Genomic DNA, 21,428 nt, shown 5'->3' with positions numbered 1-21,428 from the left:
TTTGCGACCAAAAGCCTTTTAGACAGGTTTGTTAGGTCTCCGGTTGCCAAAGCTGCCATCGGTGCCGATCGGCTAGTAACCCCATAGATGCAGCGCTCTCTTTTGAGCACTGCATCTAAGGGGTTAATCGTCCAGATTGGAGGCTAGCTCCGCTACTGGCCTTGTCATTTTGTGCATGTATTTTTCCTGGTGTTTCTTTGAAGTCCTAAAGAGGTTTTTTTTTAAGTCCTATGGAAAAATCTTCAGGGAAAAAGCTGCTTTTTAATAAAAACTCCACTGACCCAGAAAAAAATGCAACAAAAAACAAAAAGCTGTGTATGCAGGCGATCTCATATTTTACTATAGACTAATATCTGGTCATACCGTTTTTAAAATTAGATTTTTGGTGTGAGCTCCAATTCATATATACCTTCTTTTTGGTTCCAATGACACACAGCACAGCGTTTTGGACCTATTTAAATGTATTAAAAAAAAAAAAAAAAAAGTGATGTAGTGTGAACAGAGCCTGACATTTCACCAGACATTATTATTTATATTCTGCTTTGTATATCCCCTTTATGCCTCATGCACACATCTGTGTCTTTTTATACGGCCGCAAAACACAGATCCGCAAAACACGGACCGCATACGGATGGTTTCCGCGTGCGTTGTTTTTTTTTTTAACAGACCATTGAATAGAAAGGGCGAGACTGATCCACAAAAATAGGACCTGCTCTGAGTTTTGCTGATCGGGCACACGGATCGGCAAAAAACCCTCACAAAAAACAGAACGGATGTGTGCATGGCCCCATAGAAATGAATGGGTCAGTGTGCTATGCTTTAAAAAAAAAAAAACAGATAAGGCTTCGTTCACATCTGCGCCAGGGTCCCGTTCCGACAGAACGGGACCCTGACTGACACAAACTGAAACCATAGGTTTCCGTTTCCATCACCATTGATTTCAATGGTGACGGATCTGACGCCAATGGTTTCCGTTTGTCTCCGTTGTGCAAGGGTTCCGGAGTTTTGACTAAATCAACAGCGTAGTAGTATTCAGTCAAAACTACGGAACCCTCGCACAACGGAGACAAACGGAAACCATTGGCACCAGATCCGTCACCATTGAAATCAATGGTGATGGTCAGTCAGTCAGGGCCTTGACGCAGATGTGAACGAAGCCCAATTCACTGAAGAAAATAACTGATGTGTGCATGAGCCCTTACAATGCCCCACTATGATAATTGCACAATACAGACCGCACCCTGACCAACAGCCATTATAACCATTACTAAAGACAAAGGGTAACCACTAAATACTATCATAACACAACTTACCCAATACCGAATCCAAATAACGAGCGCGCTCCACCACATTACAAGCATAGAAAATAATACTAGAAAACATACCGCTAAAGCATCATCATTCTACTGCCCTATACTGCAATGTATACCTCTTACCTGGATAATGTATTAGATATTCTGCATCATTTACAGTAGCAGCAAAGTCAATGAGATTTAGCAAATCAAAGCCACACACTGCGGGGGGAAAAAACGCAGAATAGTCATGCGGAAAGTGTTCTGCGGTGCGACATTCTAATCTGCAGCGTCAATTTATGCTGCGTATTCTGAGCGGAGATGCTGCGTGTTTGGCTCAAAGACTTTAATAGGGGGAATAAATTCCGCACTAAAATACGCGCGGTGCACTTTGTACAGCGGAAACGCAGTGAACTCTCAGGGTCTGTTCACACGCAGTGAGCAAAAACGTCTGAAAACACGGGCGAAAATAGCTCCTGATTTTCAGACGTCTTTGTAGCAATTCGCGTTTTTCGCAGCGTTTTTTACGGCCGTTTTTGGAGCTGTTTTTCAATGGAGTCAATGAAAAACGCCTGCAAAAACGTCTGCGCTTCTTTTGACGGGCCGTCATTTTACGCGCCGTATTTTGACAGCGACGCGTAAAATAAAGGCTCGTGGGAACAGAACATCGTAATTCCCATTGAAAGCAATGGGCAGATGTTTGTAGGCGTATTAGGGGCGTTTTCTCAGGCGTAATTCAAGGCGTAAAACGGCCAAATTACGTCTGAAAATAGGTCGTGTGAACATACCCTAAATCTGAAGATACAAAATGCAAAGCAAAAACACTGCGGATTTCTGTGGCGGAATTACCAGCATTTTTTTTCGATTCCGTTGCAGCATGTCCTGTCTGTGGGAACATACCCTTAGCACACTAAGCAGACAGTCCTGGAGTCCTCTCTAGGTCCCTGACTGCAGAGTCCCTCCAGTCTTCGATCAGGCTACGAGCACACGTTGTGGAATTTGGAGCAGAAAATCCGCATGTAAACGCAGGTAATTCCGAAGGTAAAATCTGCACCTAATAGTGCGGTTTTTAAATGCGATTTTTAGGTGCAGTTTTTACATTTTGAGATGGAAATTGGTTGTGGTTTTATGCTGCGGATTTTGGTGCGTTTTTTTTTTTTTTTTTAAACAAAACAACTAATCAGATACAATTCGCAAGCGGAAACGCAAGATAAATTATCTTGCTGTGGATTTTAAAATATGCACCACAGGTCAAATCCACAACGTGTCGATGGGATTTCTTAAGATCCCAATTACTTTGCTGGTACGGTATTAAGCTGCGGATTTGGCACACGAAAATACGCATGGCAAATCCCCACCTAATATGCATAGTGTGCATTTGGCCTCAAAGGGGGGGGGGGGTTCCATTTGAGCCTGTCGTGGTCACAGACAGGGGCGTTCAAGGGGTTAAATTGCCGGGATCGGAGTTTCCTTCGATCTTGTCCGCAGTCGGGGGGCTTCACTGAGAGGTAATAGGTGGTTGTTGAGGAGTCAAGTGTAATAACTAATAGGGGTGTTACGTGTCAGCGTACATATGGATTTGTTTCGCATTTCCCCTTCAGGTAATTTGTTTCTAACATTTAACATTCTGTACTATAAAGCTTTATTCAGACGAACATATAAATCGCAAGTTTTTTTGTTTTTTAACGGGCGTCACACGTCCCAGGAGGCCGAGCAGAATTAAGAATAGAGGAACGCGTGGCTATGACAACGCCCGGGGGTAAGTATTAACCTTTTTATTAGTTTACAGGGTACGAACACGCACCGCTTATTCAGGGCGGATACAATGCGTCAAGCTGCGCAGCGTATCCGGCCTGAACACCGCAGGGAATGCCGTCCGAAAACCCGCACTGCGTTTTTTCAGGCGTAAATTCTGTTGCGTAAATTATCGCACAAACTTACCCCCTCCCTCCTATGACGTCCGCTCCGGCCTCCTTGGATGACGATGCAGGCCATGCGACCGCTGCAGCCTGTGATTGGCTGCAGTGGTCACATGGCCTGCAATGTCACACAGGGAGGCCGGATTGGAGAAGAAGCAGGGAACTCTGGGTAAGATTAACTTTATTTTTTTCTTACTGTCATTCCGCAGCAAATATCGCAACACACACGACTTTGTTGCTGGTTTAAGCATTGAATTCAATGGGGAAAACCGCAACCGAAGAGCTGCAGTTCCGCAGCATTAATTGTCATGCTGCGGTAGAAGAAACCGCACGGCAGGTCAATTTTTGTGCATTTTTTGGCGGCATTTTTCCGCAGTGTGGGGACGAGGTTTGTTGAAATCTGACCCGCACTGCTGCTACTCTAATGCGCTGCGGATTTTCCACAATTAATCCATTGCGGAAAATCCACAGTGTTTACACTTTGTGTGTTCCGACCCTAAACAAAAAAAAGTTTTGTTGTTTTTTTCTGATTTTTGCAGTGGAATCGGCAATTTTCTCCCGTAAAAATCGCAACATTTGCCTATTTGCTGTGGGTTTTACCTCCCCAGTGAATTAAATGGAGAAAACCTGCAGAAAAAAAAGCACCAAATCTGCAGCATAAATTGACATGCTGCGGACTAAAAAAAAAAACGAACTACAAGTCAAATTATGAACGGTTTTTCGGCAGCTTTTTTTCCGCAATATGTTGATGAGATTTGTTGAAATCTCACCCGCACTGCTGCTACTGTAACACGCTGCAGATATTCCATAACGAAAATCGGCAGTGTTTACGCCGTGTGTATCCACACCCTAATGGAAGGCAAAGTGTTCGGTCAACACCGCCATCAGGGTGGGAAATTGATTTTCTACCCTCAGGACGCTGTCTAAGGGTATGTTCACACGGCTTATTTTCGGTTGTTTTTCGGGCCGTAAAAGTCGGAAGCAGAACGCCTCCAAGCATCTGCCCATTGATTTCAATGTGAAAAACGGCGTTCTGTTCCGACGGCCCGTTTTTTTACGCGGCCGTTTTCAAAAATGGCCGCGAAAAAGAAGTGCACGTCACTTCTTGAGACTTTTTGGAGCCGTCTTCAATTGACTCTACAGGAAAAACAGCGCCAAAAACGGCCGTAAGAAACGCGTAAGAATTGTCTGAAAATCAGGAGCTGTTTTTCCCTTGAAAACAGCTCCGTATCTTTGGACGTTTTTTTGCTAAGCGCGTGCACACACCCTCAGGAGACAGCAGCAATAATCTATTGCACAATACACTACCACGGTCATGTGACAATGATGCTAAAGGGGAATTCCAGTCTTATGTAGATACATCTTAATTACTTTGTTTTTCAATTTCTCAGCATTTTTGGTCATCAGTATATAATCGGTGCGGGTCCGACACCTGGACCCCGCACCAATCAGCTGCTCCGGCTGTCTGCGGGCACCAGATGTCATTGCACAGTATTCAGTGTACGGAGACGGAAGCAGTTGGCTCCATACAAAGCATAGTGGCCGTGCTGCAGAACTGCAGCTTGGCCGCTATTCCGTGACTGGAGCCATCTGCTTCCGGCATGGACGTCCTGTGCCCGGAGGCAGCCAGAGCAGCTGATTGGTGCGGAGACCGGGTGTTGGACCCCCATCGATCACATACTGATGACCTATTCGGTGGATAGGTCATCAGTTGTCAGTTAGTGGACAAGCCCTTTAAATTAAACATAGATATCTTTTTTTTTTTTACATCTAATAAATGAAAGCCTGTCGTCATCATATCCTGATCACAGAGCTTCAGGTTTGTTACAATGTATCAGAGAGAGAACATTGTCTACGTTGATACACTATAACAAACCCTCAGCTTTATAAGCAGGACGGATTTTTAGACTTTCAGTAACAGGAAACAGAGAGAAGTTGAAACAGTTGCAGAACTTTCCATTATATTCGTTTCCCACAACTCTGACGAACCGGGCTTCACCCCCTCAGGATGTCCCTTTTCACCAGCAGTGCCACTTAGACCTGCCCATTCTTGCACGTATCGAAAAATATGTCTAAAACAGTTAATAAATGTGGCGCACAGCATATAAAATTTTAAAGGGTATGTTCACACAGGGAGGATACGCTGCGTAAAAGCCAAATTGTGGTGCGTTTATCGGCCGGAATGTCCGCCGCCGAAAACTGCATATATATATATAAAAAGTATGATACTTACATAGCTATGGCCACGCGTCCCTCTGCCGTCCTCCTGGGATGGTGTTTCATCCCATGTGATCACTGCAGCCAATCACAGGCTTCAGCGGTCACACGGGATGAAACGTCATCCCAGGAGTCCGGCCTGGACGAAGAAACGCAGAATTCTAGGTAAGTATAAGATCTTTTTTTCTGAGCTGCGTTTTTTGCGGCAGAATCAGTGCTTTTCCGCCACAAAAAAAAACTTATTTGTTGCGTGTTTTACCTCCCCATTAAATTCAATTGGGAAAACCTGCAACACAAAAGCCGCTTACAATGGGGCAAAATGCGTCAAAACTAAAACGCAACTTTTTAAACCTCTAAATAAAGGGGTGTGACGAAGGATTCCTGATATACAACAGATATATTGAGAGGTTTTCCGGGAATATTCGCTGATGGCTTTTTTAGAGAATGTGGGCATCTGACCTTCGGATTTGGATTAGTATAATGACTGGAGCGTCGCAGTCCGTCACGCGGCTTGTTTGTGGGGGTCTCAGAAAACCCCTTTAAAATCGTTAGCCATGCAGTGGGGCTAGTAAGTGGGTCTAACATGCCAAATCTATTATGCCACGTGCACCATTTCAATACGTCTTTACCAGACTACATATAGGTTTGTTAGTAATCCGTAGCGCGGCACGTGTAACCCAGAAGCCCGCATGCACAAAACGGTAGGAGGTTATTAAACAATCTATTTACTATTTTAGATGATTTGGAGAAATATAAAATGGTTTCGGAGATGGACATACACTTTAATTCTAGGATGAAACGGTCACGCGGGCAGCAGCTACAATGGATCTCGCCTGTTATTGACGAGCGCCATTTTTGAAGAAGAGCGCTATCAGCAGGTGGGCCAGAAATGGAAGAATTGTTTCCGAAATATATTATTCATTCTTTCAACAGAAGTGCGCCTCCGGTGTTTATGTCAATTATAGCAATGACGTGAATACACAACTATTATTGCAGAATACATGCAGCCAAATGGCATCACAAGCCAAACCCCAGCACAGCCTGGCCAAGTGGCACATTTCACAAGTGATGACTAAGGTATCTGGAAGCAGGCATGCCCCAGCGGCCCCCGGCCCCGCCCCTTTCTCTATCAAGCTCTGACCGGTTCCCGCCGGCCTGGGCGCGGGGCACTGCGCGTGACTCACGCCTCCCGCTGACGTCAGCCGTCTTGAGATGTTTTTTTTTTTTTTTACGTACGTGTAGTGCTGCGGCTTCTCGGGCTGCGCCTGCAGCGTCCCGCCTGCCGCTGCTGCCGGGGAGGTGGACGGGGAATTTGGGACAGCGCCCTTAGACATTCTTGGGCCTTCCTCCTCCGTTCCTTTTATCGCTGGGTCTACGCGGAACGCCGCGGTGGAGGCCGACTGCGCTTGCGCGGACGCCATGAAAGGAAATGAGAAGTGCTTCCGAGGCACTGAGGGAATACTGTGCAGTGAGGACAGTTGATCGCTAGAGGCCGCAGAGCCCAAACTAAGAGAATAAGAGAGCGGGCTGCTTATGCTGCACTGCATTATGGGAGCTGTAGTCTCGGTGACGGCGAAATACCTAGATGTAGGGAAAGTTGTGGGAGGTTTGCTTTCCGTCGGACGTTGTTGTAGTTGCTACAGTGAGCAGGCGAGATGAGGGGAGTGATATATGTGAATCATATCGCTTCCTATATGTCGCGATATACCACCGCCGCTTCTCAGCATTACGTGCATTGTGGTTGTAGTCCGTCCTAAAACGTCTCAGGCTCACGCCAACAATGTGGGCTATGCTGCAATATTCTGAGATCAAGATAATTACACCTTATATCACGGCATGAGACTGGTACGAATTGTATACGCATGCGTCTTTTTTCCATACCCCCTTTTTTCAGTGCTCCCCTAAATGCCAGTAACTGCACCAACCGTAAAGGGAGTCTGTCACCAGAACGTCGGTATTTAGCTAATAACCGGGTATTGTAGAGGAGACTAACCTGTTTCTAATGTTTATTTTCATTTTCTCCCTACTGCCTCCTTTGTGGAGAAATAAGTTTTATTAAGTTTATGCTAATGAGCATTTAGGGGCAACGAGGGCGTTACAGTAGCTCCTAAATGCTACTGTCTGTAACGCGCATGCGCAGTACTGCCGATTAGAACAGAAAGCTCGTACTGCGCATGCGCTGAGTAAGGCCTTATTCACACGAACGTGTCAGTTTTGCGCGCGCAAAGGTCCATGGGGCATCTGTATATGGAGCGTGGCTGCGTGATTTTCGCTCAGCCGGCATCATTATGACACTCCCTTTTTATGTGACGACACAGTAAAGAAGGAGGGGCTTTTATGTTTCCCTTCTTTACCAGGTGTAGCGCGAATCAGGCGCGTTACCCGGAAGTGCCCATGTGCCTGCGCGATTTGCACGCACCCATTGACTTCAATGGGTGTGTGCTGCGCGAAACACGGGCAAGTATAGGACATGTCGTGAGTTTTACGCAGCACACATACGCTGTGTGAAATTCACTGACAGTCTGAACGGCCCCATTCACTAACATAGGTCCGTGCGACGCGCGTGAAAATCATAACACGTTCGTGTGAATAAGGCCTAAAGAGCAAGGACACTCGTGCGTTACAGATAGTACGGGGCCAGGCATAAACGCGCCGATTACAGTGCCTGGCCCTTGTCAATCAATGTAAGAACGGGGTTGAACTGGGTAGCGACGTAGGAGCATTTAAAGGGACAGTGTCATGATTTATTTATTTGTATTAATTTATGTGTTTTTATTTAATAAAATATTATATTGACTTTATTTAATTTTTCACACACAATGTTTTTTTTATTAACACTTTCTTACTGTACCGACGGCTGCCATGTTTTATTTCATCTGTGTATGTGTCTCTTAACGACACATACACAGATGGAATACGGCAGCTACAGTGCACAATGAACGGCTCCCGACCATTGCGTCTGCCTCTGTACGGCGCAGTTCAGAGCGACCCAGCATAGAAGCTGGTTTGTAGGGGGAAAGCCGGCGCCATTATGAAGACCGGCCGCATGGCCTAATAGGCAGTTGCTGAAGTCAGACCTAGGGTTTTATTTAGGCCCCCGACTGCCATGGAAACCCAACGGCGCCCCGCGATTTCTTTGCGGGGGCACCGATGGGGTGACAGAGGGATCTCCCTCTATCAAACACATTAGATGCCGCTGTCGCTATTGACAGCAACATCTAATGGATTAAACTTCCAGAATCGGAGAGCGCTTCGATTCCGGCAGTTGGGGCAGGAGCCTGGCTGTGTATAACATCCGTGCTGCCGCTGATCGCGTGGGTACAGTGGCAGTACCCACGCGATCAGAGGACGGATATATGTCCTTATGTGAGAACTAGCTCCTGCATAGGACGGATATATCCGTCTTTCGTCATAAAGGGGTTAAAACTAGTGGAATAGCCGACATAGCCTTAGGGCCCTTTTACACTCGCCAATTATCGGGCAATAGAACTGAACGGAAAGGTGTCCGCGGCCAATAGAACTGAATGGGTCTGTAATTGCAGTCCGCAATTACGGAGATTTTTTATGGTCATGTGGATGAGGCCTTAAAGTGTATCTCCAGCTTTGCTCCAATGTCTATAAAATAAAAAAATAAAGCAACATTGCAAATAGTCTTGATTATATTATGTGTCATGTACTGTATAAGGGGTTATTTACACGAACGTGCTATACATCCGAGCAACCCGTGTGATTTTCACGCGGGTCGCACGGACCTATGCAAGTCTATGGGGCAGTGCAGACTGTCCGTGAGTTTTGCGCAGCGTGAGTCCGCTGCGTAAAACTCACGACATGTTCTATATTTCGGCGTTTTTCGCGCATCAAGTCAATGGGTGCGTGAAAATCACGCGCACCCCATTGAAGGTTTCCAGCGGATTATCCCCTCAATGGAAAAGAAAAACGAAGCCTTACCTTCCGTTTGCATCACCATTAATCTCAATGGTGACGGAAACGTTGCTAAAGTTTTCCGTTTCAACGGTGATAAACGGAAACCTTTAGCAACGCTTCCGTCACCTCTGAGATCAATGGTGATACAAACGGAAGCTACGGTTGTCGTTTGCCTTCCCGTCGAGGGGTTAACCCGTCAGAAACCTAAGCCGGAACCCCTCAACGTAAAGGCAACACTGATGTGAACAGGCCCTAAGAATGTTGGAAGAGCTGTGAAATATATTGCATAACAATAAACAAAAAGAAAGTGGCAATAATACATTTCTGAGCGGTGCATAACAAAGGTAAAAACAGCAGTAAAGTATTTAGTATGAATGCATTTATTCTCCTGTCCCAGCAGGGGGCACTGCTTTTACCTGCTGCATGTTTTTCCATTGAAGTCACTTTGAAAGAAGACACCACTTGAAAAACAAGGGGTGAGAGGGCATAAGGCAGCATTTCCATGGAGCTCCGGACATCTCTAAACGAACATTGCAAACTGGTAAGGGCGTCCACCCTTGTTCCTAGCGCAATCGCAACAATTCTATAGAGTCTATTTTTATAAACAAAAAGAAGACATCTTACCAACAGGGTTCGGTACCCTATAATGGAGGTGACGTGAGACACATTTACAAACCCCCATTGAAAGCCATTAGGCGGGCTGGAGCCTCCTATAGTTGGGGTCACCCATTTCACATTTTACGAAAATCTGGTCACACATTTGTTGTCATGTCACCTACTGACCTGGCTGAAGCCTTCATCTTCTTGGAAACGGTGCCTGTCCTAGTTCTTGACTGGACCCTACCAACACAGAAAGACGCAGCGGCTCTGCCTTCAAGGCCAGTCTCTCGTCCCAAGGGTTCCGTACCCCCAATCCTTAAACCGGCACACATGGAACTAACCTCATTGTTGGGTCGGCGAAGAATCTCCTTATGTTGACATCCACTGGTCTTACGTATGCCTACATCCAGTTACACGCGAACTAGAGGTGATCTAACCATGTTGCAGGTCCCCACCTGACATGGCTACCCCTACATATTGAAGGCTATCTTTCCATCTACCATTAACTGCCATCTACCAATGACAAGTTGGATTTTTTAATAGCACCATTTTTGGGTACATAGAATTTATTGATTAACTTTTACTAACTTTTTTGAGGGGGGGTCGAAAAAAACCATCAATTTTGCCACACTTTTTTGCATCCTAAATTTACGCCGTTTACCGTGTGGTATAAATAACACAATAACTTTATTCAGCGGGTTGTTACGATTGCAACGATACCAAATTTATATCGATTTTGTATGTTTTACACAGTAAAAACAATTTTTTTGAAAAATTATTTGTTTTTGTGTCTCCATGCTTAAAGAGCCAAAACTTTTTTATTTTTGAACCGATGCGGTTGTGTGAGGGCTTTTTTTTTGCGGTACGACTTGTCGTTTTTAATGGTACCATTTTGAAGTAGATGCGACTTTTTGATCACTTTTTATCAAATTTTTTTGCATTGTTTGTTTATTTTATATTTTTACGGCGTTCACGGTGCGGGTTAAATAATGTAATAACTTTATAGTTGGGGTCGTTACGGACGCGGCGATACCAAATATGTGTTACTTTTTTTAAATAATAATAATAAAGCATTTTGTAAGGGAAAAAGTGGGGTTTTAATTTTTTTTTCACTTATTTCTTTTTTATTACCTTTATTAAACTTTTTTTACTAGTCTCACTAGGGGACTTCACTATGCGATCGTCCGATCGCTTTTATAATACACTGCAATACATTTGTACTGCAGCAGTGTATTACTTGCCTCTCCGTGTAAAACGGACAGGTATCTGCTATGCCATGCCCCTGGCATGGCCTCGCAGGCATAGCTAGTGGCAGACCTGGCTGCCATAGAAACCACCGACACCCTGCGATCTTACGCAGGATGCTGGTTGGGTGACCCTCCCTCTCTCCAAAACCACTCAAATGCGACGCTCACTATTGAGTGCCGCATCCGAGCGAGATCGATACTGTGGCCCCTGAGCCACTGGTTAAGGACCACTGACCTATACACTACACAGTACAGATGATAAGAATACCCTACAAACAGCCAGAGACCCTTACAGGAAAAGTAACTACATACTACATAGTCACTTGGAGGATAGTGAGATAATAATCTGATGTATTCAAATTCTCATTCACAGCCAATGGTGGAAACTTTGACAGAACTTGATATGATCCAGTTTATATTGAGATATAATAAGGGCCATAGTAAAATGTATCATTTTAATGGGTTTTTTTTGGGGGGGGGGGGTGGATATAAATGTACTGCTTACATATGGATCCTTCTGCCCACTGACTTTCATTGTAAAAGAAAAAAGGTACCATCGCATATGCGACAGGGCTTCCGTCGCAGATCTGGCCAAAATACCGAAACAATTTCTGGTAAAACCACGGGCACCCCAACGGAACCAATTAAAGTCAATGAGTTCTGTCAGGCGCCGGTTGTCTCTGTCGCTCAACGAGAATCTGCACTTCCGGTATTTTCTTCTCTTATGGAGCAGAATAACGAAAAGACGAATGCAGATGTGAACAGGGCCTTATAAACCCTGTCTATATGTCTTATTAGGGCATATGGACGTCACAGAATGGAGGGGATGGGGTCCTTGCTTGGGGATGTCACTATGCAGGAGCTGCTTCCGCTCTGGCAGACTTGGTGCTGCCATTTAAATTGGCGTCATGTGGATGCCATGCCACAGGGGCAGCTTTTTTTTCTTCTTCTAGAGAATGTGTTGTTTTGGTGAGACAAAACTGTATTCAAAGGTGTGATTCTCCTGAAGCATTTCTGGTTTCTTCAAACATCTAAATGCAAAACATGGAGGAAAACTTGTCCGTAACACAAAATAAAATGCACTCCCTATAGATATAAATAAGTACACCAGCTGCGTTTACACTACCATGTGAAGGGTGGTTAAACCACTAGGCTTCGTTTCATTGGGTTTTCATTGCTTTTTGAGGATACAGCGATGCTTTTTCCCGAAAAACAACAAACCGTTATATGTAGGGCTCTGTTCACATTTACGTCGGTCTTTTCGGTTGTTGTCCCAGTCTTAAGAACAGAACAATGGAAATGATGGCAATGACGTCTCCGTCACATGACAGACACCAACAGCACTCGTTGACGTTAATGGGTTCGGTCGAGGCTGCGCTATTTTGTCCGGGATTTTTGACGAAATCTGTGACAGGCTTCTAATGTAGACTCTGACGCAGATAATGGACTCCATAAGGATCTGTTTCACAACTGGTCAATTATAGCACAAGCCGTGGTGCTAGTGTCAGACCACCGACCCACCGCTGGCCTATTCTGACCTTATGGGGTATAAACTGGTGAAATATTTCCATCTAGCCATCTCTCCTGTTTCCTTCCTCCTCTCAGTCTTGAATTAGAGGGGTCTGGGTTGTTATGTGACTGGTACTTTGCTTGTTTTATGTGTTTTGTACAGTAAAATGTAAAAAGAAAACAGTTGGTTTTTAATGAATACTAATAAAGCGAGTCTGTCTGATAATTCTGCTCCTACTGTCCTAACACCGGCGTCTGTGTCACACGTCAGCGGCCCTATATTCCAGTGTAGTTCCGTCATCTCCGTGCTAGAGCTTCGAGACAAAAACAGGATAGAAACGTCCTCGATTCAGCCAATCAAAGCACTGGAAAAAGCCTCATTTCTTATTGGTTTATTCTTGTTTTCAACTAGCCAATTATAGTCTTACGCTAAGAACCAATCACTAGCTGCTATTCTAACCAATCGGCACGCAACTACTTTGGGGAGGAGCTTGTGTTGGTGATGTAGCTTTCCAGCTAAAATAACAACCAATCATAAACGCTCTCTGTATTCAAGCTGCCGTGACGATACGCCAAGAAGGTGTGACGTTGACGCACAAGTTCGGCCTGGTATATAATGCGCGTACAATGTCGTGTTACGCATAGACGACTTCTGTTGAAAGGTGGGAAGACGAGGTTGAGCAGCAGCGGCCGGGTTTAACAAGTAAGTGTGTTTATTCGTTAGAAATGCTGTTGAGTGATTTGTTCTGCTCCGTGGGGCGGAGGTGGTTATCTGCTCTAAGCGGTGACTTTAATATGGCGCGACTTGTTCTACCGTACGTCTATGATCAGTGGCCGGGAATTGTGGGAATCTGTGGCCTACGTACTCGTTGTATCAACGTGTCTGCTGCTGTTCGCAGTTATCTGCAGTGTGGGGTTAACTGTTAGTCCTTGTATAAACGTCTCTGCTGCTGTTCGCAGTTATCTGCAGTGTGGGGTTAACTGTTTCTCGGTTAGATGAGGCGGACTAGATGGCGGTGTTTTCCGCTCTGGTGTTGTCCGGCCCACAGTTGTGCTCTGTGCGGTCGCTGATTGGCTGTTCGCTGGCACGTGACTGAGTTTGAATCTGTCTTACCGCCTCTTCTGTTGTGACGCCGTTTAATGTAGCTTGTGTCCTAGTGATTATACGCGGTGACCGGGGGAGGCGGTTGCAATCTCTGTTTATAGCGTAACGACTTTCGATCAACTTATTTTCTCGCCGCGTGTGTGTGTGTGTGTGTGTGTATATATATATATATATATATATATATATATATACAATCATTTTAGGCTTTTTTTTTTGTTTGAAGCGGCTGACACTTTTCGACTACACTTTTTCTTGCTGTGAGGATCTGTACCCGGTGTACGGATCCTGCTGCCTGTGGGCGGCGGCCCTATCACGTCAGATGTGCACGCCCCCGTCCTGACGTCAGGCAGGTCTTTTCCTCAATGTGTTTAGTTCTCCGGGGAGGTGTGCGCTCGGCTGCTGTCTGTGTACAGAAGCGTCTACGTCCCTGCACCCCCTCTGTTCATATGGACCCGGCAGCAGCAGAGAATATGACGTGCTCTGCTACTGCCGGTTCCATAGTGTGAACATAGGCGCTGTAGACTAGTCTCCGCCCGGCATCGCCACGTACCCTATCCTCTATATACCTTATGGAGCGGGGTGGGTACAGGGAGGCGGGACCAGACCTGCGAGAGAGCAGTGTGTGCCAACCTGCAGTCTTGGAGCTATTATAGCTGATAGGCCCAGTTCACACAGGATTTTTTTTATATGCTGATTTTTGATGCAGAAACGTTGTCTGAATCAGCGCCAAAAACTGCCCTGGGTTGATTTGATTTCAATGGGAGGCATATTTATATATATATTTTTTTGTGGCTTTTTGCCATTCACAGGAAAAAAGTGGCTTGTTTCTTGCTGTGGTATCGCCTGTGACCTACCATTGAAACGCAGAGCATGTTTTCTACGGCCATTGGGTGAAAACCACAGCAAAAGAAGTGCAGGCAGATCTCCTGTGTATGAGCAGGTCCATATAATGTGCAGCTCTCACAAACACCCCAGTAGGTCAAAGCAAAAATAGGCAGCACAAGGACCTGGGTTTTTCTGATTAACTGGCTGTTTAGGTGCATGATGGGAACTATGGGCAGATTGAATATTGCATACAGTACTGGCAAACATCACACAGTAAGACACGCCCCTAGCAACTGCCAGAATCAGGAAGTGAAGTTGTGGCCTGTTTCATAAGAAAAAGCTGCAAAAAGGTACTCTGAAGTGACAAAATTGCTAGAAGTAATGTATTCCCATAGAGGGAGACGATAGCAGTTTTATCTCTTGTGACGGTTTAGTTGGGCTTTAAATGTAGTAGTCCATGTTGTCACTAGTGATTAGTGGTGGGATCTCTCTGATCATCTCTTGTGCATTTTTAGTTCTGAGAATCTGCGTTTAAAACCCCCTTTACTACATCTCGAGAGCCCCACTTGAGTTTTCCTGACACTCGGTCAATTGAGTAAAAGTGTCTTGTGGGATTATTGCTGAAATCTCAGCCCCCTTGTTTCATAGTGATTTCTGGATATATGGAAACTTGCATATGCAGTATGTAATAAGGTTTCTCCTATCCTTAGGCTAAGATGGCACGTACAAAACAGACCGCTCGTAAATCAACTGGTGGAAAGGCACCCCGTAAACAACTGGCCACCAAAGCAGCCAGGAAAAGTGCGCCCTCTACAGGAGGTGTGAAGAAACCTCATCGTTACAGGTATATTGCCTTGGATGATGCTTTTACTGGTGAAGTTATAACTTATCTACACTAATGCAGAAGGGCGGGTGAGATCGGGTCATTGCGCATGATCAGAAATGAGAAAGTATCCAGAAAGCATCTAGTGGATTCATCTGCTAGGTGCTGTGTGGATCGAGAACCACGCATTGTGTAAAACACTATTTTTACACAAGGGATCCTTTAAAGAGACTCTGTCACCAGATTATAAGTGCCCTATCTACATCGTCGCTGTAATGTCGATTACAGCAGTTTTTTTATTTTGAAAAACGATCATTTTTGAGCAAGTTATGAGCAATTTTACATTTATGCTAATGAGTTTCTTAAAGACCAACTGAGCGTGTTTTTACTTTTGAGCAAGTGGCTGCTGTAAAGTGTATGAGGCTGACCAATCAGCGTCATACACTTATTGTTCCAGCCCAGCATGATCCACAGCACAGTGAGATTGTGCAGTGAAAGAAGCTTTGACCACTTGGTCAAAAGTAAAAACACGCTCAGTTGGTCTTTAAGAAACTCATTAGCATAAATCTAAAATTGCTCCTAACTTTCTCAAGCGTTTTTCAAAATAAAAACCACTGTTCTCCATTACAGCACCAATCAGATTATGTAGGAGATGGGGCACTTATAATCTGGTGACAGAGCCTCTAAGGATTGTTTTTTTTATTTGAAATAAACTCCTCGACCCTCATTTACACCCACACCACACACTCCCCAACATGCTAAAAAAAAAAGAACATGCGATGCACACACGCCTTACCTGCAGTGTGGCTGGTTTTCACCAAAATGGCTCTAATTTCCATGTGCTGTGCATGGAAGTCACGCACAGCACACTGACCCATCCACACATGCAGGAGTCTTCATCTAGCGAGAGTCCATTGCGTGAAACTCAGTGTCCTATATATTAGTGCAAAAATCTGTCATGCTTAAGATGGCAGGAATGGGAGCCGTTCCTATCTCCTATGCCCTGTAGCTGCCATATTTCATCTGTATGTTGTGAAGAGACACATGGATCACATTTTTTTTATATTTTTTTTTAACTACATTTGTAGGCAATAAGATTAAGTTTTTATCTCCTGATCTATTCCAGGCCTGGAACTGTTGCTCTGCGTGAGATCCGCCGTTATCAGAAGTCAACTGAACTTCTCATTCGTAAACTCCCTTTCCAGAGGCTGGTGAGAGAAATTGCCCAGGACTTCAAGACTGATCTCCGGTTCCAGAGTGCTGCTATTGGTGCATTGCAGGTACCTTCAAGTTTTGAGTAACTGGTGTAAAATATGGCAGAAACAAATCTTTACTGCTATTGTGTACAGCAGGCATCTCCTGCTGGTTCTTTACATGACTCTAGAAGTGGCTTTTGTGCACTGCAATTTTATAAGCAATTCAAAGCATTGGTGGTTTTGTCTGTACATTCTCAGATAGGCTTCAACTGACCGCAGAGGGCTCCTGGGTGTAATAGCACATCCTGGTGCAGGGTGTGATGTATGGAGTGGCTCGTACGCTGCGGGTGTCGGCTGTGTATTACAGCTGACACCCTGGACTAATGGCAGACATCAATCTGCTGTTCCTGGCCATCTAACCCCATAAATGCAGTATCTAAGGCATTAGAAAGGCCCTCAACAGCTTACCACCCCCCCCCCCCCCCATGTGACCGCAGGGTGATTGTAGCCCAGGGGTCTAATGAAGGTCCCCAGGTCTACCTTCTCTCTGCCTTTCAACAGAAGACTGAAAATGACTATATACTGCAGTGGATTAGTATTGCCGTGTATTGTACCAGCAATCTTACAATTGTGGTTCACAATTGTTGGCCTAATAAAATGTAGAGAAACTTTTTTTCATATACTAAAAGCAATATAAAAAAAAATAATTTCATGACCCCTTCCCTTTAAGTGGTGATTAAAGACTCTAGTGCTTGTAGATGCCAAAATTGGAGAAGTGTAGTTTGACTACTGTAAGATTAGGATGAGGGATGTCATTAATGGGCAGGCAGGTCCTTACACAGCAATGACTGATAATTCCTGTAACGTTTTGTCTTGCAGGAGGCCAGTGAAGCATATCTTGTTGGCCTGTTTGAAGACACCAACCTTTGTGCCATTCATGCAAAAAGAGTGACCATCATGCCCAAGGATATCCAGCTTGCTCGTAGGATACGAGGCGAGCGGGCATAGTTGCACTTGTGGAGTTTTTATAGCAAGATTGTGTATAATACTTTGGTTCATTTTTTTATTTTGTAATTTACAATCCATTCCATCTGCCACTCAGGGTGAATGCTTCTGTTTCTAGCTGTCATTTTAGTGTTCCAGTCCTGGATGTAAACTGACATTGGGCAGCGACTGCTTCTGCATGACATTGGCCATGTTCCACTATACTCCGCAGCCAGTGCAATAACTTGTCAGTGATCCAGCCCCTGTGCTCCAATGCTAACATGTCCATGCTGAGGAGTCTCACCCCCATATCTTCTATATGAGACTAGTTAATGGGGTCAGTTCTGTAGGTATTCCTGCCTAAAATAACACCGGGTGCTATCACACGGTGCAGCCGTGCTGCTGTTACCGCATACTGTTTACCACTGATTTTGTGACATGGTTTTTGTGCTCTGCAGCAACTAGTGGTAAATGGCATGGCTGAGATGCCCTGTGTAATCGCACCCTTAGGCCCCATGCATGCGACCACAGATTTTGCCCGTAATTGTGGTCTGCAATTAAAGACCCATTCATTTCTATTGACCACTGACTCCTTCCTGTATAATTGCGGGACGGTGTCTGGGCTGTAGAAAGCCTCTGCAGAAGATAGGACATCTTTTGCTTTTTAGAGTCCGTGCTCCCGTACTTCATATGGGAGGACGGACCAAAAATGCAGGTGGCTGGCCATTAATCGTGGACTGATTACGGGCACGGCTGTGTGCATGAGGCCTCCGTCTGTTCTTTCCCTTTCACTCGTTCTAGCTCTGAATTGGGTGGTCACTAACGCGAGCCCAACATGAGGTGACTTGGTGCTTTATACAGTGCAGACTGATGTGTTCACAAGGCAGCTACAGACTCAACGTGCATTTGAGAGCTATTTTATATATTGTAGTGTCTGTATTTAAAATTAAATGTTTTATCATTCAACTGGATTCTGACTGCTTTTATTTACACGACTCACAGCTTATAAACTTTTTCAGAGATTTCTTTAGTACAAAGTTAAGTAGGAAAAAAAATTGGGAAGGTTACAGGTTGTGCATTCTGGAAAATGCCATTTCAGTCACACAAACCATTCTGTATGCTTGAAGCCTATTGCTGTAAAAAAAAAAAACAAATGAAAAAAAATTGGGTACCTTCAGTTACAAAACATCCATAAATCAATAGTACAAGTAAAGATATTATACTAATCTTCTTAGCAATCATGTTTCTCCACTCACCAGATTTCTTTCTCCCTTGTTTTTTTTTTGTTACTGGGGTGAGTGTCATTACTGCTGTGTAATGGGTATTTTCTATATGCTGTGTATAGGAGACTTGTAACCTGATATCAGTGACTTCACTCAGAATCCCTAGAGTAGACGATGAGATGGGGGGGGGGGGGGGTGGAGACAGGCACTTTTCTTTAGAGAACCTCTCTCGTGCAGCTGATGTCACAGGTACTGCTGCACAAGCCTTGTGTCACTTTAATAATTCTTTCCTCCGTTAATTAGATATCAGTGCTGTTATATTTCGAGCCTGATATGTAAATAACCACTAACTGTCAATGGGGCGTGTAAAAGGTATGTGGGCGTTGTCTGTCCAATCCGCTACAGACGGTATCACAGCAGCTTCAATGTCTGACTAGCTTGAGGGAGAGCATGCGTGCACACAGCTCCGCCACGGAACAGAAGAGACATGTGAATTCTTCTGTAATGTATCTTCAAGAGATCATCTGGTCTGCTAAGAGCTGAAGAGAGCGTGTGCACAGCTAAGGTGCCGCTGCAGACGATACGCCTGCCGCCGAGGAACAGAATTCACACTTCTCTAGCTCGTCAGGCGGTAAAGGAAGCTGTTCTGACTGTATGTAGCTAATTGGACAGGGTTAGGGATAAGGAACACCCCTGTGCAACTTACACCCCCTCTGACCGCTCATGGGGTTATTTACTTAACCCCTTCCCGACATTTGACGTATCCATATGCCAAAGACGGGTAGGGGGAAGTATTGAGTAGGCGCATGCAGTGAGCTCGCTCCATACGGTGCCTGTCATAATCACAATATACTGCAATACATTAGTATACATTACAATATACCATTATTTAATCCGCACGGTTAACGCGGTAAAAAATATAAATTGTAAACGCCAGAATGTTTTGTTTTTTTTGGTCACCATCTCCCATAAGTAATCAAACTGTCGCATGTACACCAAAATTTTAAAATCTACAGCTTATCCCGCAAAAAATAAGCCCTCATTCCACTTAATCGATGGGAAAAACGTATGGCTCTCGGAATTTGGCGATGCAAAATAAATGTTATTTTTTACTTGTAAAATATAGAATGATATTTGGTATCGCCATAATCGTATTGACCCACAGAATAAAGTTTACAATTTGTTTTAATTGCACAGTGAATTCTGTAAACGGTGCACAAAAAACCATGGAGGAATCGCTGCTTTTCATTTTCTACCCTACTTTTTTTTTTCCCCCGTTTCCTAGTACATTATACAGCAAAATAAATGGTGCTACGAAAAACTACAACTCGTCCCGCAAAAATCAAGCCCTCATAGGACTAGATCGACGGAAAAATAAAGGTTATGGCTTCTGGAATGTGAAGAGGAAAAAAACTAAAATGAAGTTGTTTAGGATGGGAAGGAGTTAGAGGCTCTGTCACCAGATTATCAAATCCCTATTGAATGTGATCGGCGCTGCAATGTAGATAACAGCAGTGTTTTGTTTTTTTAACGATCATTTTTGCCCAAGTTGAGCAATTTTATATTTATGCAAATGAGCTTTTCAATGGACAACTGGGCGTGTTTTCTCGTTTTACCAACTGGGCGTGTATTGTGTTTTTACCAACTGGGCGTGTGTTGTGTTTTTACCAACTTGGTGTTGTGAATAGAAGTGTATGATGCTGACAAATCGGCATCAAACTTCTCATCGTTCCCACCCAGCTTCTTTCACTGCAGACACACAGCGTGACGTCACCCTCAGGTCCTTCAACCTTGGCGTCGGTCAGAGAAGACAGTTGAATTTGCAGCAGCATCACCGTGTGCAGGTAAGCATAGCAAACTCCCTAGACGAGCATATTAACCTTTTGGATGCCTGGAGCCGATGTATCGTCTTTGTCTGATGACAAGGTTGAAGGACCTGTGGATGTCGTCACGCTGTATTTCTGCAGTGAAAGAAGCCGGGTGGGAACGATAAGTGCATGACGCTGATTTGTCAGCGTCATACACTTCTATTCACAATGCCCAGTTGGTAAAAACACAATACACGCCCAGTTGGAAAGACGAGAACACACGCCCAGTTGGAAAGACGAGAACACACGCCCAGTTGGAAAGACGAGAACACACGCCCAGTTGGAAAGATGAGAACACACGCCCAGTTGGAAACACGAACACACGCCCAGTTGGAAACACGAGAACACACGCCCAGTTGGAAACACGAGAACACACGCCCAGTTGGAAACACGAGAACACACGCCCAGTTGTCCATTGAAAAGCTCATTTGCATAAAAATAAAATTGCTCATAACTTGGGCAAAAATGATCATTTAAAAAAAAAAAAAAAAAACTTTGTTATCTACATTGCAGCACCGATGACATGCAATAGGAGATGGGGGTTTGATAATCTGGTGACGGCCTCTTTAAAGAACGGAGGAGGATAAAAAAAAAAAAAAAGTGCTTACTTACCGGTAATCAGTTTTTCATAAGCCTATGGCGGCACACCTGGAGAGACATCCCATTTGCTAGACTGATATAATAAAGAACATGCCT

At 44.5% G+C, this 21,428-nt stretch overlaps 3 protein-coding genes across 4 annotated transcripts in view; 1 reads left to right on the top strand and 2 right to left on the bottom strand.

The window, feature by feature from the left end:
- The window catches only part of UNK (unk zinc finger), a 48,053-nt gene extending 40,874 nt beyond the window's left edge, over nt 1-7,179 (bottom strand). The window contains exons 1-2 of one of the 2 annotated variants that reach the window (XM_075847049.1): nt 6,665-7,179; nt 410-451 (exon numbers count right to left, since the gene is read on the bottom strand). In XM_075847049.1, the coding sequence (XP_075703164.1) occupies nt 410-451; nt 6,665-6,975 (353 nt within the window). In that variant the 5' untranslated portion in view covers nt 6,976-7,179. The remainder of the gene's footprint in view (nt 1-409; nt 452-6,664) is intronic. The other variant, XM_075847050.1, reaches the window with a different exon arrangement.
- A 6,092-nt stretch (nt 7,180-13,271) lies between these two features.
- On the top strand, nt 13,272-18,607 carry H3-3B (H3.3 histone B). The gene is made up of 4 exons (XM_075845617.1): nt 13,272-13,411; nt 15,349-15,482; nt 16,588-16,741; nt 17,537-18,607. The coding sequence occupies exons 2-4, from the start codon at nt 15,355-15,357 to the stop codon at nt 17,663-17,665; spliced, it is 411 nt and encodes a 136-aa protein (XP_075701732.1). The 5' UTR covers nt 13,272-13,411; nt 15,349-15,354; the 3' UTR covers nt 17,666-18,607.
- Nucleotides 18,608-18,615: 8 nt separating this feature from the next.
- LOC142665840 (uncharacterized) overlaps nt 18,616-21,428 on the bottom strand; it is a 47,823-nt gene continuing 45,010 nt past the window's right edge. The window contains exon 16 of the mRNA XM_075845615.1: nt 18,616-18,775. Coding sequence (XP_075701730.1) covers nt 18,741-18,775 — 35 coding nt within the window. The 3' untranslated portion in view covers nt 18,616-18,740. The remainder of the gene's footprint in view (nt 18,776-21,428) is intronic.

Source organism: Rhinoderma darwinii, chromosome 13 (genome assembly GCF_050947455.1).
Source record: "Rhinoderma darwinii isolate aRhiDar2 chromosome 13, aRhiDar2.hap1, whole genome shotgun sequence".
Taxonomy (NCBI): Eukaryota; Metazoa; Chordata; class Amphibia; order Anura; family Rhinodermatidae; genus Rhinoderma; species Rhinoderma darwinii.
The sequence above is the reverse complement of the archived record's forward strand: the minus strand, read 5'-3'. Positions and strand labels throughout refer to the sequence as shown.

Coding starts and splice junctions, on each gene's coding strand:
- H3-3B (XM_075845617.1), top strand. CDS start 15,355: ATGGCACGTACAAAACAGACCGCTCGTAAATCAACTGGTGGAAAGGCA. Junction 15,483..16,587: donor AAGAAACCTCATCGTTACAG/GTATATTGCCTT, acceptor GATCTATTCCAG/GCCTGGAACTGTTGCTCTGC. Junction 16,742..17,536: donor CTGCTATTGGTGCATTGCAG/GTACCTTCAAGT, acceptor TTTGTCTTGCAG/GAGGCCAGTGAAGCATATCT.